Source organism: Otolemur garnettii, unplaced genomic scaffold (assembly GCF_000181295.1).
Source record: "Otolemur garnettii isolate 467f Iridium unplaced genomic scaffold, OtoGar3 scaffold00112, whole genome shotgun sequence".
Lineage (NCBI taxonomy): Eukaryota > Metazoa > Chordata > Mammalia > Primates > Galagidae > Otolemur > Otolemur garnettii.
In genome coordinates, this window is record NW_003852507.1 from 1927731 (window position 1) to 1945947 (window position 18217).

The 18217-nt window shown below is 48.6% G+C and overlaps 2 protein-coding genes across 3 annotated transcripts in view; one reads left to right on the forward strand and one right to left on the reverse strand.

Moving 5' to 3' along the window:
• POLDIP2 (DNA polymerase delta interacting protein 2) overlaps positions 1-6955 on the forward strand; it is a 9418-nt gene extending 2463 nt beyond the window's left edge. Inside the window, exons 2-11 of the mRNA XM_003797163.3 lie at positions 83-164; positions 993-1090; positions 1761-1857; positions 2026-2101; positions 2590-2697; positions 3096-3232; positions 3983-4009; positions 4212-4337; positions 5679-5758; positions 6534-6955. Of these exons, the coding sequence (XP_003797211.1) occupies positions 83-164; positions 993-1090; positions 1761-1857; positions 2026-2101; positions 2590-2697; positions 3096-3232; positions 3983-4009; positions 4212-4337; positions 5679-5758; positions 6534-6648 (946 nt within the window). The 3' untranslated portion in view covers positions 6649-6955. The remainder of the gene's footprint in view (positions 1-82; positions 165-992; positions 1091-1760; positions 1858-2025; positions 2102-2589; positions 2698-3095; positions 3233-3982; positions 4010-4211; positions 4338-5678; positions 5759-6533) is intronic.
• A 1937-nt stretch (positions 6956-8892) lies between these two features.
• TNFAIP1 (TNF alpha induced protein 1) lies at positions 8893-16995 on the reverse strand. 2 transcript variants are annotated; one of them, XM_012809756.2, is made up of 7 exons: positions 16053-16995; positions 15134-15452; positions 14392-14561; positions 13928-14017; positions 13797-13849; positions 12794-12989; positions 8893-11218 (listed from the first exon to the last, which is right to left on the reverse strand). In XM_012809756.2, exons 2-7 carry the CDS (start codon positions 15336-15338, stop codon positions 10982-10984), a joined length of 951 nt encoding a protein of 316 aa, XP_012665210.1. In that variant the 5' UTR covers positions 15339-15452; positions 16053-16995; the 3' UTR covers positions 8893-10981. The 2 variants fall into 2 exon arrangements, with proteins under 2 accessions (XP_012665210.1, XP_023373285.1); XM_023517517.1 differs by lacking the exon at positions 16053-16995 and having other exon boundaries at positions 15134-15794.
• Between the last annotated feature and the right edge of the window lie 1222 nt (positions 16996-18217).

Here is an 18217-nt window from a genome sequence, read left to right on the forward strand (position 1 = left end):
CTGTCTCAAAAAAAAAAAAAAAAAAAAAAATACCATTACCTTCACAGGTTTTCAGTTGTTTGTTCTTTTCCTTCTTATTTAGAAACCGACCAGAGGGGAAAGTGTTGGAGACTGTTGGTGTGTTTGAGATGCCAAAACAGAATGGAAAATATGAGACTGGGCAGGTAAGGATTAGCCGGGATCATCTTTCATTTTCATGGAGTGCTCTGCTTCTGAAATAAGTCAGACTTGATCACAGGTCTGAATGGTATGGTTTTCCATTCATTCCACTTTGATAGGTGCCTGACCAGAATCACAAATTTTTAAAGATGGGGTTTCTTTTTGCTAAAGATTTGAACACATTTCATGTGTCAGCGATTCTCTCCAAATTAGTGTGGACAGGGATGGTTTGGACTATAGTGAAGATTAAGCCAGGTTGCTAAAGGTTCCTTTAACATAGTGGATGGTAGGAAGCTAATGGAGGGAACTTTCAGAAAGTAAACCTTTGATTGCAGTGTGGTAAGCTCTATATCAGCTTTGTTCTCTAACTACTGGGACAGATTGAGGCCTCTGGTGGGTAAGGAATACTTTCTATTTATTCAGTGTATTTTTTTTTTTTATGTGCCTACAATGGACCAGGCATTGTGCATTAGGGTTATAGCAGAAAGCAAGGTAGATATGATTCCTGCCTTCATGGAGTTTGCAATGTAGAAAGGAATTAATATGTAAATGGCCAATGGTACTACATTCTGCTAGTGAAGGGGAGGAAAAGAAGGCTTCCTGGAGGCCTAAGCTTTGACCTAAGTCCTAAAGGGTAAGTAGAGTCAGCCAGTGAAAGAAGGGATAAGAGACAAGAGTGTTCTGGAGTTGGTCTGGGTTGATCACAGAGTTCATGGGAAAGGTGGCAACACTTTGTGCTGGAGATAACTCCACCTGTGCTGCTTGGAGGTCTGGGCCTCATGTGGATAGAATTGCTGCACTGCAGACTCACTGAGGCTTCTCTTTCCTCCCAGCTTTTCCTTCATAGTGTTTTTGGCTATCGAGGCGTCGTCTTGTTTCCCTGGCAGGCCAGACTGTATGATCGGGATGTGGCTTCTGCAGCTCCAGAAAAGTAAGTGTCCCTGTCATTGTGCTTCACAGTATCCTCAGGAGGAGGCCTGACTCGTGGCAGACATACGTAAATGGAGTCCCAAGGGTGAAGACAGCATCCTCCTGGGCCTTGGCAACAGCTCTAGAGTACATCTCTGGCACTAAAACTCATGGAGACAGAAGTGCCAGAGACAGTCTTAAGCCCTTGAGGCCCCCTACAGAATGCTCTTCTTACCTAGTTTTCATTATAAGTACCCAGAGGGCATTTGGGGGACCAGTCTTCTTGATTTCTTCATGTTCAGTTGGAATCTTGCCCTTAATCTCACGTCATCACTCTAGAGTACATTGACAGGTCCAGCTCTATTAAGTGGTCACACCCTGGGATGTAAGAAGAGGAGGGTACTTTCGGTCCTGGGGACTGACAATTTGATTTTCTCAAGATAGCCCCCTTCTTCCAGGAGGCATCTGGAGAATAAGACAAATGATGATTCTGTACCATAGGTTCTCCCCACTCCATTGCTTGCCTCTGCCTGCAGAGCCGCTGGGCAGGGTGTTGTTGAGCAGATTCTAATAGTGCTAAGCCCCTTCAGATCAGGGGACTAGTCTGTTCAGGTGAGGAGATGGTAGGGAGGTGAGTTAGGCATAGCCTCCATTTCTGTCAGTGACCTTGGCCACCTTTTCCTATCCCACAGAACAGAGAACCCTGCCGGCCATGGCTCTAAGGAGGTGAAAGGCAAAACTCACACTTACTATCAGGTGCTGATTGATGCTCGTGACTGCCCACATATAGTAAGTAAGCAAGATGGTTGATCCTGGGGGCTCCCCATGGGAAAGGCCTATACCCCAATAGGGACAAAGGGAGGGAAAGGGTCAAATAGAGCCTAGATCAGCCCTGGGCTTCAAAGCCTTGGAACTGCACAGTAGCCAAGAAAGCCTTTAATTCACTTCTTGCCTTAGTCTCAGAGATCTCAGACAGAAGCTGTGACCTTCTTGGCTAATCATGATGACAGCCGGGCCCTCTATGCCATCCCTGGTGAGTAGTTACCATCTGCACGGTACCTGTCAAGAAAGGGTGTAGGCTGTGTGCCCGAGCACAATGGTTACAGTGCCAGCCACATACACCGAGGGTGGGTTTGAACCCAGCCTGGGCCAGCTAAACAATGACAGCTGCAACAACAACAACATAAAATAGCCGGGTGTTGTGGCTAGTGCCTGTAGTCCCAGCTACTTGGGAGGCTGAGGCAAGAGAATCACTTAAGCCCCAAAGTTTGAGGTTGCTGTGAGCTGTGACACCATGGCACTCTACCAAGGGTGACATAGTTTGACTCTGTCTCAAAAAAAAGAAAGAAAGGGTCTAATGTGTCTCTGGGAGAAGCTTCTGATGTCCTGTAATCTGCTGGGAGGGACTGTGATGCTAAGAGGTATGGTGGCAGAGTTGTCCCCACACTGGGATAAGGCCAGGAAGTGTTTCTTCTCAGCCGGGTTTCTTCTCCTGTATGAGTTTCACTGTCTCATTGCCAGGTTTGGACTATGTCAGCCATGAAGATATCCTCCCCTATACCTCCACTGATCAGGTTCCCATCCAGCATGAGCTTTTTGAAAGATTTCTTCTGTATGACCAGACAAAAGGTAATCTCTCTCAAGAGAAGCTAGAATGGAAGTTCATCAAGAGAGTATCATAGAAATAATTCCAAAGCTCTATTTCCACATACCTTTTGAAACTCACATTATACCTTCCAGGTACAGAAACTGAGGCTCAGGGATAATTGTAAATTACTCAAGGTTGTTAGTAGCACAGCATGATCTGGAAACTAGGGCTGTTCACTGCCAGTCCAGTCACACTGCCTCCTCATGGCTTATCCTTGGCAGCATTTCTTTGTCTTTTTCCAGCCTGTACTTTTGTTTCATATATGAGTGTCCCGTTCACCTGGACCACCACTGGGAAGAGTTTTCTAGAAAGGGCAGTCGGAGAGTGAGTGCAATGCCTTGTACTCTGGTCTGGACTGATTAGTTGTCTATTGCCCTAGCACCCCCTTTTGTGGCTCGGGAGACGCTACGGGCCTGGCAAGAGAAGAATCATCCCTGGCTAGAGCTCTCTGATGTCCACCGGGAAACGACTGAGAACATCCGTGTCACTGTCATCCCCTTCTACATGGGCATGAGGGTATGTGCCCAGCCTGGGCCCCTCCTTCAGGCAGGCTGCAGATTCTGTGTGCTGTTCACATTGTGGCTGCTTGGGGAGAGGGGGATTTCTAAATTTAAAACTTGAAATCCCTATGGTTCTGTGTTGAGTGCAGTTGAGTAGCCTCCTGGCAATGTCTTGACACAGAGATCTGTCTCAGAGCAAGGAAACTCACAGGTCCCCAGGAAGGAGTCCTCCGTGCTGCTCTTCCTTCTTCTCTGTGGCTCAAAGGGAGCCATGTTTATGAAGAATATGCACATGTTTAATCAGTGTAGGCTGACCTTCACACTTTGTGCTCTAGCTAAATGTTTCTTAAGCTGTTTCTTTGGCTGTAAGCTTGGTTCTGGGGATACGAATATAAATAAAGCTAAAGCACCGTCCCTGCCCTCCAGGTGCTGTTATCAGGGGAAAGGAGAGCTAGGGGAGGACAGGCAGGGCTGGTGAGGAGGGTAGTAAGAAACGTTAAGAGCCCCTGGAGTTGATTTCTCTCAGTATCCAGTGCTGCTGGTGATCTTGATAGGATGAAGAGGAGGGAGGTGCCAAGAATGGACATGGGATTCTACCTCCCTATGGGGTTGTGGGCCACAGCTCAGTCGCCATCCTTATCCCACAGATACTCTGTCTCTGCCACCTTCCTGGAATACTTCTATTCCATAGGAGAGATATTGATTGGAACAGGCTTGGTCTTGCCTAATGGGACTTAAATCTTTGTGTTTTTTTTTTTTTTCCCAGGAAGCCCAGAATTCCCATGTTTACTGGGTGAGTGTCTTCGTCAAGGGAGAGGGGAGCTCAGGTGTCTCTGGAGGTCAGATGGGAGGGAGGGAATTTTCTTATCTCCTAGGGGGTGGAGCCCATGCAATGCAGGTGTCAGCCTTTGGTGCCTCTTGTTCTGCACGGAATTCTGGGGTGGGCTAGCCCAGGGCCTATTCTTTCTTAAACACACCTCCCTTGCTCCCCACAGTGGCGCTACTGTATCCGCTTGGAGAACCTTGACAGTGATGTGGTACAGCTCCGGGAGCGGCATTGGAGGATATTCAGTCTTTCTGGCACCTTGGAGACAGTGCGAGGCCGAGGGGTGGTGGGCAGGGTGAGTATCATTGGGCCACTAATGGCTGGTTTCTGGTCCTGCCCTGCTTGCCTGGGGCTTGGTGTGTGGTTTCCTCTTCCTGTGTGGTTACAGAAAAGAGGCTCCGGCTCGGCGCCTGTGGCTCAACCAGCTAAGGCGCCAGCCACGTACACCTAAGGTGGCGGGTTTGAATCCCCAGCCCGGACCCGCCAAACAACAATGACGGCTGCAACCAAAAAATAGCCAGGCGTTGTGGCGGGCGCCTGTGGTCCCAGCTACTTGGGAGGCGGAGGCAGGAGACTCGCTTGAGCCCAGGAGTTGGAGGTTGCTGTGAGCTGTAATGCCACAGCACTCTACCCAGGGGGATAGCTTGAGGCTCTGTCTCAAAAAAAAAAAAAAGAAAGAAAAGAGGCTCCCTCTGAACCCTTTGGGTTGCTTTGGGTTAGAAATCCTACAACTCTGGGAAGTGGGTTTTGTACAACTCATTTCACAGGTGAAGAGAATGAATGAGACCAAGAAGTTAAGTACCTAAGATGTCCCACAGCTGGTGGTGGCAGGGCCTGGATTTAAACCCAAGTAATTTTGAAGTCCAAGCTTTTGTAGTTTTTGTTGATTGGCATGTCTTAAAAATCTGATTTTGAGTGCCCTTAGGTGGGGCACGCATCTCCCACCACTCCCCCATGGTCTTGTTTCTGCCTCATTTTACATGTGTATATCTGTTGCTGACCCTTGAGGAGCTTTTATAATTCCTGCCTACTCTCCCTGGCCTCCTGAAAACTAAGGCACAAGTAGTACTGGTGCCTCAGGCCACATTCCACAAGCGTTTGTTCAAGTTAGCAGGGACTTGGAGAGCAGCGTGATTAAGTAAGAACAGGGCTTTGGAATTAGTCTGGCTTCAAACTCTGTTATTTTCTTACTGCAGATTATTTAACCAAAATCTCAGGTGCTTACTGCTGATAAGGATCACACCTATAACCTTATGACTGCTAGGAGAATTAACTCAGCAAAGGCTTGTAGTGTACCTGTCATGATGCTTGGCCCTTAGCACTTGTGAACGGATACTGTGAAGGATATTTACAGAGTTGCTCCTGTATGTGGCATCTTTGTGTGGTGCCCTCATTCAGTCTGAGATTTTGTCCTAGAGTTAGGAGGAAAGGCCCATGCCTGTGGCCATGCTACGGGAAGAGGCACCTGCAGGCAGTTGTGGGAATGCCTGTTGCAGTGGTGACAGGTAGGGGGCAGCCAGTTGTGATGGCAGTCAGCATGTGTTCCCTGCACCCTGAAGCCACATGCTGACTGCCATCACGTGCAAGGCAAGGTCCCTGGGCCTTGGCCTGACCCATTTTACCAAAATCCTTACAGGAACCAGTGTTGTCCAAGGAGCAGCCTGCGTTCCAGTATAGCAGCCACGTCTCCCTGCAAGCGTCTAGTGGACACATGTGGTAAGTTTGCGCGTGTGCTGTCTTGACTCCACAGATACATCTAGCAAGCTCAAGGCTGGCAATTAAAACTAGGCCTGTTTAAATCCTGAGATGGACTCAGTCCAATTGTGTGGGCCTTCTCTGATTTTTTATTACTGAAGACTTAGGCCAGAGGTCCAGTGATTTGATGCTGCAGTTACTCATGTTGTCGGAGTTTTTCCTTGGCATTTCACTCCTTAACTGGAAAGTACAGTTGGGCAGCTTATGCAGTGTGTATCTCAGGTTAGAATCTGGGTAGCTATTTCTTTTCTTTTCTTTTTTTTTTTTTTTACGACAGTCTTACTTTGTAGCCCTCAGTAGAGTTCAATGGCATCACAGCTCATAGCAACTTCAAACTCCTGGGCTCAAGTGATCCTCTTGCCTCAGCCTCCCAAGTAGCTGGGACGACAGGCACCGGCCACAATGCCTGGCTGTTTTTTTTTTTTTAAGAGATGGAGTCTAGCTCTTGCTTGGGCTAGTCTCCAACATGTGAGCTCAGGCAATCCACCCTCCTCAGCTTCCCAAAGCACTAGGATTACAGGCATGAGCCACTGCGCTCTGCCACTATTTCTTCTTTTCATGTGAGGCCAAGATGGGCTCTTGGGTCTCTGGACCAGTCATTCTGTCATCAGCTAGAGAAGGGAGCCCAGGTCTGCCTCATCTCCGCGACTGTGGAGCTGAGGGCAATGGCCCATCTAGATCCTTAGGAGGGGATCAGCCCCAACTCCCTCTAAACTAGCTTCTCTCTGACCCACAGGGGCACGTTCCGCTTTGAGAGACCTGATGGCTCCCACTTTGATGTCCGGATCCCTCCCTTCTCCTTGGAAAGCAATAAAGATGAGAAGACGCCTCCCTCAGGCCTCCACTGGTAGGCCAGCCAAGGCCCTGAGTATCCATGCTCAGCCCCGCAAAGAACAATTTTCATCCCACAGAACTCTTCTGTCCTCATTATGAGTCACAGTGGGTCTCTTAATTTGTGATTGTGGGGTCCTTTCTGGGGGTAGGGGTGATGTAACTGTTTTCTTGGAAGACCCGTGTAGAACTCTTCCAAGGCTGGCCTCCACCAAGGAACTGTGTTCAGCTGCCACAGGCCTGGAGGAGCTTCTTAGCCTGTCACACAACTTATCTGGAATGTGAGATTTGGTCAATAAATGAGTGCACGCTTGGCCACCCTCGCCATTTCTGCCTCAAGTTGCAGGCTCTTTCTGACCCAGTGGGGGCCCTTGACTGCTTTCTGTGCTGCCCTTCCAGAGAGCTGCTGCTCTGTTATAATATGTGCCTGTTTCCCTCAGCCTGAGGGCTGGCCAGGCATCTCAGCTAGTGGGTGAACACTGGATTGGACTCTTGTGTTTTCTTTACCTTGTGCCAAGTGCAGACAGGGAAGCCAGTGTTGGGATCAGAGAGGCCTGGCTCTTGGCACTGACAACCATTGTCATCTCTGGCCTCACTGTGCCCAGGAGAAGATGAAGCAAGCCAGTTGGGTTTCCTGGAGCACTGGGCTCTAACTACAAGTCTGTCAAGCATCTAGACCACAAATGCAGGAATTCAGCAGAGGAGCAGCTTTAGATATGGACAGTGAAGCCAAGCTACTTCCTGAACTTTTCAGATATCCAGGAGCCAGAAATGAACTGCACAGCATTCTGCCCTAATTCTTAGGATTCCTTCTTCCGTACCAAAGCAGTGATTGTTAGAAGTCTTTTTATTCTTAATCTTTATTCTTAAATTAGTATTAAATCTCAGTTCCAGCCCTTGTTATTGTTGTCCTTAATCCTCCACCAGGGGGAGCCTGGGTTGCAGGGCAACTGAGTACAGTGGGTGGCATGACCCAGCTAGAACACAAGGTCAAGTTGTGAACAGAAGTACAGGAACTAAGCCTGCAGCAGTGAGCTGGCCAAGCCCTACTCTCAGTAAACATGGCTCTGTTCCATTGCAGTAACACTTTTATTAGAAATTAGTGTTTACTTCTATCACTTACGCTGAGTGACAAAGTATTGCAGTTATGTGATAAAGGAAAAATTCTCGCATGCCAAGACTGGTGCCATCCTTCAGGCGTAACCCTGGTCACATACAAATTCCAATAAAACCCAATACTGGTCTGTGTTGTTGACAGCAGGCTTCCAGTTTTCTCAGAAAGTGACAAAGTTCAGGCTGTGTGTAGTGGCTTATGCCTGTAATCCTAGCATGCTGAGGCAGGCAGATCGCTGCAGCTCAGGAGTTCAAGACCAGCCTGAGTAAGAGTGAGACCCCCATCTCTACTAAAATAGAAAAATGAACTGTGCATGGTGGCAGGTGCTTACGGTTGTAGCTACCCCAGAGGCTTACATAGGAGGACTGCTTGAGCCCAAGAGTTTGAGGTTGCTGTGAGCTAGGCTGATATCACAGCACTCTAGTTTGGGCAACAGAGTGATACTCTGTCTCAAAAAACAACAAGTTTGGTGGCACCTGTGGCTTAGTGGGTAGGGTGCCAGCACATACACCCAAACTGGCGGTTTGAAACTAGCCTGGGCCAGCTAAACAATGACAACCGCAACAAAAAAGTAGCCGGGCGCTGTGGTGGGTGCCTATAGTCCCAGCTACTTGGGAAGCTGAGCTAAGAGAATCCCTTAAGCCCAAGAGTTTGAGGTTGGTGTGAGCTATGATGCCATGGCACTCTACCAGAGGCAAGAAAGTGAGACTCTGTCTCAAAAAAACGTTTGACCTTATCCACGCTTTTTGTTTACTCCCTCCTGGGGCTGCTTGATGTTAAAAAATAGAGTCAAGAGCTGCTTTCTGAATGGGGCTGGGAAACTTTCAGAGAAATTTGCTCCAAATCCTTAAGCCACAAAGTTTGATTAAAGATGCCAAGATCTGGCTCGGCGCCTATAGCTCAACCGGCTAAGGCGCCAGCCACGTACACCTAGGGTGGCGGGTTCGAATCCCCAGCCCGGACCCGCCAAACAACGATGGCTGCAACCAAAAAATGGCCGGGTGTTGTGGCGGGCGCCTGTGGTCCCAGCACTTGGGAGGCGGAGGCAGGAGACTCGCTTGAGCCCAGGAGTTGGAGGTTGCTGTGAGCTGTAATGCCACGGCACTCTGCCCAGGGGGACAGAGGCTCTGTCTCAAAAAAAAAAAAAGATGCCAAGATCACTTCAGTGAGTCTCCTCAATGAAGACCAAGGAGGTATTTTCAATCACAGAGGATAAATGCCCAGTCTCCTGTGCTTTCTCAGAAGAAAGCCTAGTCACCACTGAGACAGGAAGATCTGAATGGCAGAGCACTGAGTACAGGCTGAAAGGGGGATGAAGAGGTCAAAGGGCAAGCCTGAAAATACCTCAGTGGGGAACTGGGAATTTGAGTATTAAAGGGCTTCAAGAGGGCAGCTGAGAAAACGGGCCAGTGAAAGACTCTGCGGGAAAGCCACAAAGCCAAAGCCTGAATTTGGCCAAATAAATGGATATGTCCTATCTTGTTACTCCAGTAAGGGCTGGAAGAACTAGCAGCTCATCACCAAGGTCCCTGACCTGAGAGTCTTAGAGCTATTATACATTCAAGACTGTGACTAACACATAAAATGCCTGACTGAAGTCCCATGTCTCCTCTCATCATGTCACTTCAGGTCCTTGTGAGTGTCTAACCCTGGTCCTGGCACTTGTCCATAGACTCTGTGGGCCAACCATGAGCAGCCACTTAGCTATCATGAGAGTAGTCAAGAGGGATGAACTTGATAACCTTCATCCCTTCCATGTGGTTATGTTGCTTTGTTGGACTGGCACAACTGCTCCCTCCCTGACAGCATTCCTTTGGAAAGAATTCAGATAAGCTGCTTCCCAAGGGCCAGGCCAAACAGAAGAAGGGAATGAAAAACAAAGCCCTAAAGAGGAACTTACACCCTGGCTGATGCTTGGCATCTCCATGGCTAAGTTGCCCAAAGAGTTGAAGACCTTTAAGGGGCATAGGGTGGTCCTTCATCCTGTGTTCTGAAACTCACCACTGTGCAGAATGACCATCCCCAGCCAGGATACAAACCAGGAAAGAGCGGGGTGGGAGATACATGGCCACACACATGCCACCTCTTCCCAGGAGCTGCTGAGAGCACAGCTGAGGCTCTGACTTGGCTGTCCTTGCCTGATGATGGTCACACCAGCCAGTACTATCCAGAGCCCAGGGGCTCCACAGCCTTCCTGCCTGCCATGGCTCGTGTTTCTAGTGTGAAGTAGTTTTTTTACCCTATGACAGCTCTTTGGCTTTACAGTATGTAAGAACAGCATGCCTTGGAGCCATGGGCACTCAAAAGATAAGAAAAGCAAAAAGAGTGATCATGGTAGACCCCAGGAGCCAGTTATTTGACTCTAAGATGTGGGGGTAAAATGTCTTTTCTCACAGGAACCCTATCAGTACTCCAGAGCCCAACTTATGCACCCTTAGTGCTCTTTGGGTTGGCTGTGTGGCCAGGCTGGCAAAGTCACAGCTGGTCTGTATTTTTACTGCTTCCTCTGACTGAGGCTGCAGGGTAGAAGGGATTGGGGTCAGAAAAGACATGGGTCGGGGCAGAATACAAATCTTCTGAATAACAGTACAAAGTGCTTTAAAGAAACGGATCCCAAGGCATGGAGAAGGGCCAAGGGGTCTGTCATATATGCAGGGTCTTGGCACCCTGGAGGGCAACTAAAATGCCCTGTCTCATTATTAGACTTAAAACTATTCATTTCCTAGATTATTTTTTAAAAACAAAACTCATCAAGCATGTGCTTAAATACCTTGGAAAAAAAAGAAATCCTACCTTCTGTTAAAAAAACTGGGTCTCCACAGCACCAGCAGCCCCTCTTCCCCTGAATGAACCCATCCCCCACAGGCCTTAGTGGAGGCCTAAGGGTAGTAGCCCTTCTGTAGAGGAAGGAGGTGCTCAGCAAAGAGCCTAGGGGAATGTTCGTAGCTGGAGGTGGGTAGATTAGTCCACTTACCCCAGAGCAGAAGTGACTCCGTGTCAGGCAAGAAGGCAGATGCTGAGCAAATGTTACAGGACTCAGTCATCTGGAAGTGCTCAGGGGCAAGGCAAAGGAATGTAGTCCCTCCCCTGCCCAGGCCTTCTGACCTCCCAGCAGGGCCTGTCGTGCCTCTAGGTGCTGGAGCAGAGACACAGCTAGCAGCAGCACGGGGTGGCCAAGGGGTGGGCTTCCACAGGACAGGAGACAGGGCCTCCTGTGCCCTGACTCCCTGAGGGTCTTGTCAGTCACGATGGGCAGACTGGTGGCTGAGCTGCCGGTCATCATAAGTGCTATAGCGCTTGACGTGGATACGGCGAACACGGTCCCGCAACTCAAAGGTCTCCTCATCTTCACTAGGGGAAGCCTGGCTGCGGCTACGGCTCGTAGCTTCCAGCAAGGAGTTGTCAGGGATGCGGGGAGTCTCATACAGTAGAACATTGAGTGTTTCCTCATAGATTCGGGCCTCTGGGAATTCCACCTGGCGTGTGGGGAACAAGACTGAGTGAGGCTTCATTGCAGGGAGGGAGCTCATGTCAGAGCTCTCGGCCTCTTGCCAGCTCTGTAAGGCCTCCCGACTCTCCCACAAGACAGGTAGTCACTGTCTTAAGGGAGGGCAGACTTCCCTCCTGAGTGTTGAGGGGATATCCTCCATGGACATATGGGTACAGAGGACCAACCCTCCCCTACTCCAAGACTGATGGGCCAGCAGGCAGAGAGGGCAGCTGTGGCTTTGTGGCTAGGCCTAGGTCCAAAGGCATGTCCACCACTTCCTAATGCAGGGCCTTGGGCTTAACCTTTCTGGGCTGCAGTTTCTGTATGTGTAAAATGATGGTTCACATCTACCTCTGAAAGTTGCTGTCAACATTACAGGAAAGATGTACATTGCTTAGCAGAGAGCCTGACTCATAAATAACCAATAACCAACAGAAGCTGCTCTGAGGAGTTCCAGTGCTTCTTACGGCTTGCCTGACCTAGTGCTCTGCTCTCATGACCAACATGGAGGAAAGAGAAAAGGAATGTCAATTGAGGCATCTTCATTCTAACCTAACCTGCTACCATCTGCTCCCTCACCTGCCAAGTGGGAAGAATGGCCCCACCCCTGCCTCTTTTGCCAGTATGGTACAAGAGAGTAAAAAAGAGCTCATGCAAGAGAAAAGACTTAGGAAGATGACCAGAGCTGCTCCCCTGTCCACAGCTTAACCCACCACCACAGAGACCCACCACTGAATCCCTACTCCCCTGATATGTTCTGGAGCCTCATCCCTCCTATTCCCACCACTAGAAACTGTAGGAGGAAGCAGAGTCACCCATAAGCTGTCCTTTCCCGACCTGCAGCCATTCTGCCAGATGTGGCACCTCAGTAACCTGGGGGGCTAAGGAGGTATTCAAAGAGGCTGGCTACAGCCATGTGACTCCTCCACCCCACCCCATGAACAGGACATACACTTGTGGGAGGCAGCCACTCTCTGGGGAAGACACCTGTTGCACCTGGAAGGAAGTTAGCTGAGTTTATGTTAACTACCTCCTATCAGATGCCTCATGTGTGCCTGGCACTGTGGTTAAGTTGATTGACCAGCACACCCAACTGGTGGGGGCCAGAGAGGAGATCTGAAGAGCAATCGGTCTACCTCAGAAGCCTGAGCTATTATTTCCAATGCACCACACCGCTTCTCCTAAATGTGGTCTCATTTCATAATATCTCTTGTAAATTCATACTGTAATGTCATTCCCATGTCTGCAGATGCAGAAATTGAGGGCCAGAGGGTTTAAATGGCTTATCCAAAGCCAGAAAACTGGTAAGTAGTTGAACTACTGGAATTCATGACAACTTTAAAGACTCATCCTTACCCCCACACCAGGCTGTCCCCTGTCCCTCAGCTGTCAGAAACAAATGGTGCCTAGCACCGTCATGGTGTATTTGGAAAAGAGCCATATGTACACCCCTCTTGCTCCTTGTGGTGAAAAGGCTCTGACAGGGCTGCATTGGTTATGCCCCGACCACTCCCTGAAACAGCTGGTGTTTCCTCCCCACACACAGAGGGAAGCCCCACACCTTGGTCTGCTTCTTCTCGGTAGCATACACGATAGAGGTGCAGCACACCTCTGCCAGCTTACGACCTTGGCCATAGAAGGACCAGCAGCAGATCTCATCACCAATGACATCCTTGATGAAGAGTACACGGCCGTTGAAGCGCAAGGAGAGTTTGTCAAACAGTTCGATGTTTTTCAGCAAGTGGTCATCAGAGTTGCTACAAAAACCGCAAAGGCCAGCAGGCCAGGAATGAGGTTCCAGCATGAGGAAGGATGCTAGGGCAAGCTGGGCCCACCCTCCCTTCCTCTCCCTGACTCTATCCTGCTGGAATGAGCACAAAATGCCAGGGGGCCAGGAAAAGAAAGGTCACGGAGCACTCTCTGTGTTTGGAGGCCTGTGAGGAAATGGATTGAGTTGATTTTAAGTTAAAGCAGAGATAACTGAGGAAAGGTGGGCTCCTCTCACTGAGCCCAAAAGAAGGAAGCATGCTGCTATTTCAGCAGAAGGCTGTGGGAGTGACAATAGCAATGCGCCGTCCATGGGGAGTCACAGATCTGGGACTCTAGAGCCTGCTGCCACCTGTGTATAACTAATGGTGGCCTATGGAGAAGACACAAAGTGTGCTGGGGTAAGGGAGAACATTAGCCCAGCATGCAGTACATAGACTGGCTTAGAAGAACTCCTAGGCCTCCAGCTTCCCAGTGTCTCTCCTCCCATCGGTAAGATAATGTGTGAAAACACCCGGCATGCTGCCCAACATGGTGGTACACATAAAGGGCACATTCCATGTTCAGTCATCTATCTTGGCCAGGATCCTGCACAAGTTCCAGATGCTTCTGCCCCAATTTCCCTTCTACTCTCTGTTCTTCCCTCTTAGCACAACTGCTGCTGAGACCCAGACCTGTGCTGGGAGTGCAGGAGCCTCCCCCTGGGTCTGCTCCCCAGTGTCCACTTTGGCTACTCAGCCCTTTTAGCTGCTTCTGCAAACCTTCTCTGGGTCCTATGGCAGAGACCCCCACCCTACCTGGTGTAGGAATACTTGTTGTTGCTTCTGTTGTACAGCAGCTTCACCACGGGCTGTGAGAGAGGAGAGAGTGAGGGGCTGGGCCAGGGGCCTGGCATGCCCTGACCGTTGCCCCCAGAGGTCCCCAGTACCTTGGTGGAGGATTCAATGAGCCTCTCCTCCTCTTTCAGGGACGTGATGACAGGTATGTTGCACACAGGCTGGTAGGAGTCTTTTTTGTCCTGGGAGACACACAGAGCAGAGAAGCTTCTATGGAATCTTCTGCTTGCTAGGCTTAGCTAGGTACCTCCAGAGCCCTTCTGCCATGGCCACTGCCTGCTTGGTGACAGGGCTCATGAGGCTGCTGGCGAAAGAAACAGCCAGTGGGCAAGCAGACCCCCATTTCCAGAAAACTTAGAATGCATATACATAGGCATATAAACTAGAAGCAGGGCCTACTCACTGCCGAGCTTGAATGCCTGGCTGGGTGGCATCTCCCTGAATCTAAGCAGGTTTGGACTAATCTTTCCCACCTCTCACACAGCCTGCCAGGAACCAGACCCTCAAGTCCTGGAAGAAGGGGCTGACTTGACCTCATTAACCCCTGCCCACGCACCTGTAGAGCAGCCTGGCACATGTTCACCAGCCCCTGGATGAGGTAATATTTTGCTTCAGCCATCAATTCCTTGATTTCTTGCCGGTTTTGAGGGAGAGTGATGGTGTCATCTCGGAGGTAATTCAAAATGGTGCCAAAGTGCTTTCCACATCGGTCTATAAGGATCCAGCCTAGGGATTCAAATGGACCCCACGGGATTACTGCTTCCAAATGTGTCAGAGGTAGGCAAAGGCCACCCAAGAAGGAAGAAAGGTGCTTCACAGGGTAATAAAACTGGGGATGGAAATTCTAGCTCTCAGTTTCCCGCTGTTCTTTACCCTTCCTCCCCTACACCAAGAACAGGCATAGCCTATGGGAAATACAGGCCTCTCAGTCCTGTGGAGGCCACAGCTCAGGAGCACACAGGTATAGTCCTGGCACCATGGAAACCACTGCCACTGTAGCCTTCTGCCCACCACCCAGTCTTCTGGCACTGGTTTTTAAGAGAATCCTTTCTTATTTGAATATTTTAAAAGTATAGATCCTCTTCCTGGAAAATGCATACACATATCTGACATTCTATGTACAATTCTAAAGACTTCTGAAGCTGTGCTAAGTACTCCAGAAAGAAGTCCTATGCTAGATGAGGAGGTAAAGTGAATCTAAATTCTAGATCTCCCAGGCTTACACCCTGCCCTGAAGCCACCTTTTCAGAAATCCCTTGTCCCCTCCACACCCTGCCCCACAAGCCCAGCTGCCTTACCTTCTTTGTCAGTTAGCACCTCCATGCGCCCGCTGAACATGGCCTTGAGCATGGTGTCATGGCGGGTCAGTGCCCGCACGGTGGTGTAGTACAGAGAGCCACCCACGTTGAGCTGGATGTACTTGTTGCCTAGCCCTCCTCCCTTGAAACCGCTTAGCTTGGGCTTGGCCCCCGAGGCTGGGCACAGACAGGTATCCCCTGACATCTCCCGCTGCAGGTAGATCACCACACGGCAGGAGGTAGGCTTAGAAGACTCCGCCGTGGTGGAAGGGGTCACGAATGAGTGGCCAGGGAAGGCCAGAGCCTCATACTCTCAGTGCTGTGAGCAGAAGACGGGAGAGAAGACAGAAGTCAGCAGGCAGAGCCCTCAAACCAGGAGGGGACAATGGTAGAAACATAATCATAGTCATTCTCTTTCTCACAAGCCCAGGCACTCCCTGGCAGAGGATAAGTCCTCAGGAAAAGACTTTCCTGCTGTTTTTCTTGTTCCAGGAACCAGTCCTGGCTTGGTCACTTCACCAGCCTCTCTGAGACCCGGCTCCACTCTGGGCAGCAAGGAAGACAAGCAAACCCTTAGAATTACTCAGAGAGGGCCTGAGGAATAGATCACCCCGGGTGACTGGTCAGAGTCTAGTCATTTTCTTTCTTTCTTTTTTTCTTTTTTTTTTGAGACAAAGTCTCATTCCACTACTCAGGCTAGAGTACCATGGCAATAGCCTAGCTCATAGCAGTCTCAAACTACTGGGCTTAAGCAATCTTCCAACTTTAGTTTCTGGAGTAGCTGGGACTACAAGCACCCAGCACAACACCCAGCTAATTTTTTCTATTTTTAGTAGAGATGGGGTCTTGCTTTGCTGGTCTCAACCTCCTGAGCTCAAAAGATCCTCCTGCTTTGGCCCCCCCAAAGTGCTAGGCTTACATGCATTAGCCACTGTGCCTGGTCAGATTCTAGTCATTTTCTTTTCAAGGTTCTCAGGATTCCAGCATTCCAGACAAGCCTTCTGGGAATCCAACTGGCCTAGGAGCTTCCGTAAGAGCCAGAGGGACAGGATGCACTTCCTTTTTCTCTAAAGATTTCAGGCTCAGGGGCAGCTTGCACCAGTGCTTCCTCTGGGCACCACCAGGAAGAAAAGTAAAAGCAGTTTCAGGAGACACCTGAGTGAGGCAGGTTAGAGGAAGGTGGCCAGTGTTCTTGGCAGAGGTTACCTGAGCTCCAGGTAGAGCATCCTGACCTTCTTCTTTATTGGCACGGGCCTTGTCTCATGTTCCTAAAATTGTCACCATTTTTCAGCCTTACAACAGCTATTTTCATTTCTTTTTCCTAAGAGGGAGCCCAGCCCACTCTCTTTTTCTTCCCTCCCAACAAGAATTGGAGAAAGGACCAGAAAAGACAAGATGATAAAACTAAAAATAATAAAGTGAGCTGGGAGAATAGCTTGAGTCTAGGAGTTCAAGACCCGTCAGGGCGGCAACATGAAGAGAACCCCCGACTCTAAAACAAAAAAATAAAAATAAGATAAAATAAAAGCAGTGAATTTGGAAATTAAAATAGTAACAGGGGTTCATAGGAGAGAGGAGACAGGAAAGCAAAGGAGAGCAAAGCCAGGTCATCCTTCACGGTTTAAATTCTATATTCTGTTCTTGGCTTTCTAAAGAATCACTGAAATTCATTCACTGAAGAAAAAACATAAAGTTAACAATCATTGTATACTTACTATGTGCTGGGTACTATTCCTGGCAGTTACTATACAGTAGCTCATTTAATTCATTCAGCAATAAAACTATTGAGTGCCTTCTTTGCTAAGCAATAGGGAATGATGAAAATATAATATCCTTACCTTCAAGGAGTTCAGCATCATAATATTAACAAGAATTTTTTTTAAGTTAGTGTTCATTGTGTTTTTGCTATGTGCCAGGCACTGGGAATACACAAACAAATATAGAAGACTTATGTCCTCATGAAGCTTCCATTCTAGTGGAAGGAGACAGACTATAAATGAGGAAATGAAATAAGCACACAATTCGAGAAGGTAATAAAATGCAATAAAGATAACTAAACAGTGACAAGAGAATGATTAGGGAGAGGCACAAAGGGATAGGGAAAGCCTCTTTGGGAAGGTGACTTTTCAGCTCAGGTCTCAAAAGATAGGAGAGTAAGTGCAAAAATTCCTGTTAGAGACAAGTTTTAAAAGCAGAAATAAGGTCTTGATGTCTGATACATTGAAAGCAGGGGGAAGTTGCTTTGATGTAAAGTCAGGGCTGATTAGTTAATATTAGAGTTTAGATTATATATTGATTACAATACAGTATAGGTATCAATTGAAGAGTTTTAAGCAGTGATCTGATTTATTTACAGCATAATTTCTCTCTCTCTTTTTTTGAGACGGGGGTCCTATTATGTTGGCTAGACTAGACTCCAAACTCTTAGGTTCAAGTGATCCTCAAGTGATCCTCCTCAGCCTCCCAAGTAGTTGGGACTACAGGCATGGGCCATGCACCTGGCTTAACTCTGGCTGCTGAGTAGAGAGTAAACTGCAAAGGTCCAAAAGAGGAAGTGGGAAGACCAGAGGAAGCAGTAGTCCAGACAAGGAATGATGAAGGCTTGGGCCACATTGGTAGCAAAGGAGACAGAAAATGGTGGAATTACTTCATTTCATCCTCATAACTTGGAGGCATTAATGACTGCTCATTATCTCTTATAAATGCAACCCAGAAGCAGAGCACTGGTTTTCCCAAGTTTACTGCTCTTTCCTCAAACAGTGCTTAACACAATGCTATGTACATTGTAAGTATTTAATATATGTCTGTTTGTTACACTGAAAGTGTCTCTGAAAAGATTTAGGTTAGGTTCCTGGGAAGAACGTCCAAGGAAAGGCCAGTGGGTGCTGTATGAAGTAGTGAAATCTTTTGGTGGTTTGTCGGGAGACTCATTTGCCTCAGAGAAGAGGTATGGATGAGCTGAGCCCTCATCTGGGGATTGCCCAGTAAGTAGGAAATACTAGAATAGTATAAGATCACATTACCTTTATCTGCCCACTCCAAAGGAATGAATCGAGCCCTTAACAGGGTTTAGCAAGTTCCTCA

What these genes read in the sequence shown, in the direction of transcription:
- TNFAIP1 (XM_012809756.2), bottom strand. Translation starts at nt 15,338, where the DNA reads ATGTCAGGGGATACCTGTCTGTGCCCAGCCTCGGGGGCCAAGCCCAAG. An exon ending in GGTGCTAACTGACAAAGAAG is followed by an intron (nt 14,562 to 15,133) that starts GTAAGGCAGCTG and finishes TTGAATCCCTAG; the next exon opens with GCTGGATCCTTATAGACCGA. An exon ending in AACAAGTATTCCTACACCAG is followed by an intron (nt 12,990 to 13,796) that starts GTAGGGTGGGGG and finishes CGGTTTTTGTAG; the next exon opens with CAACTCTGATGACCACTTGC.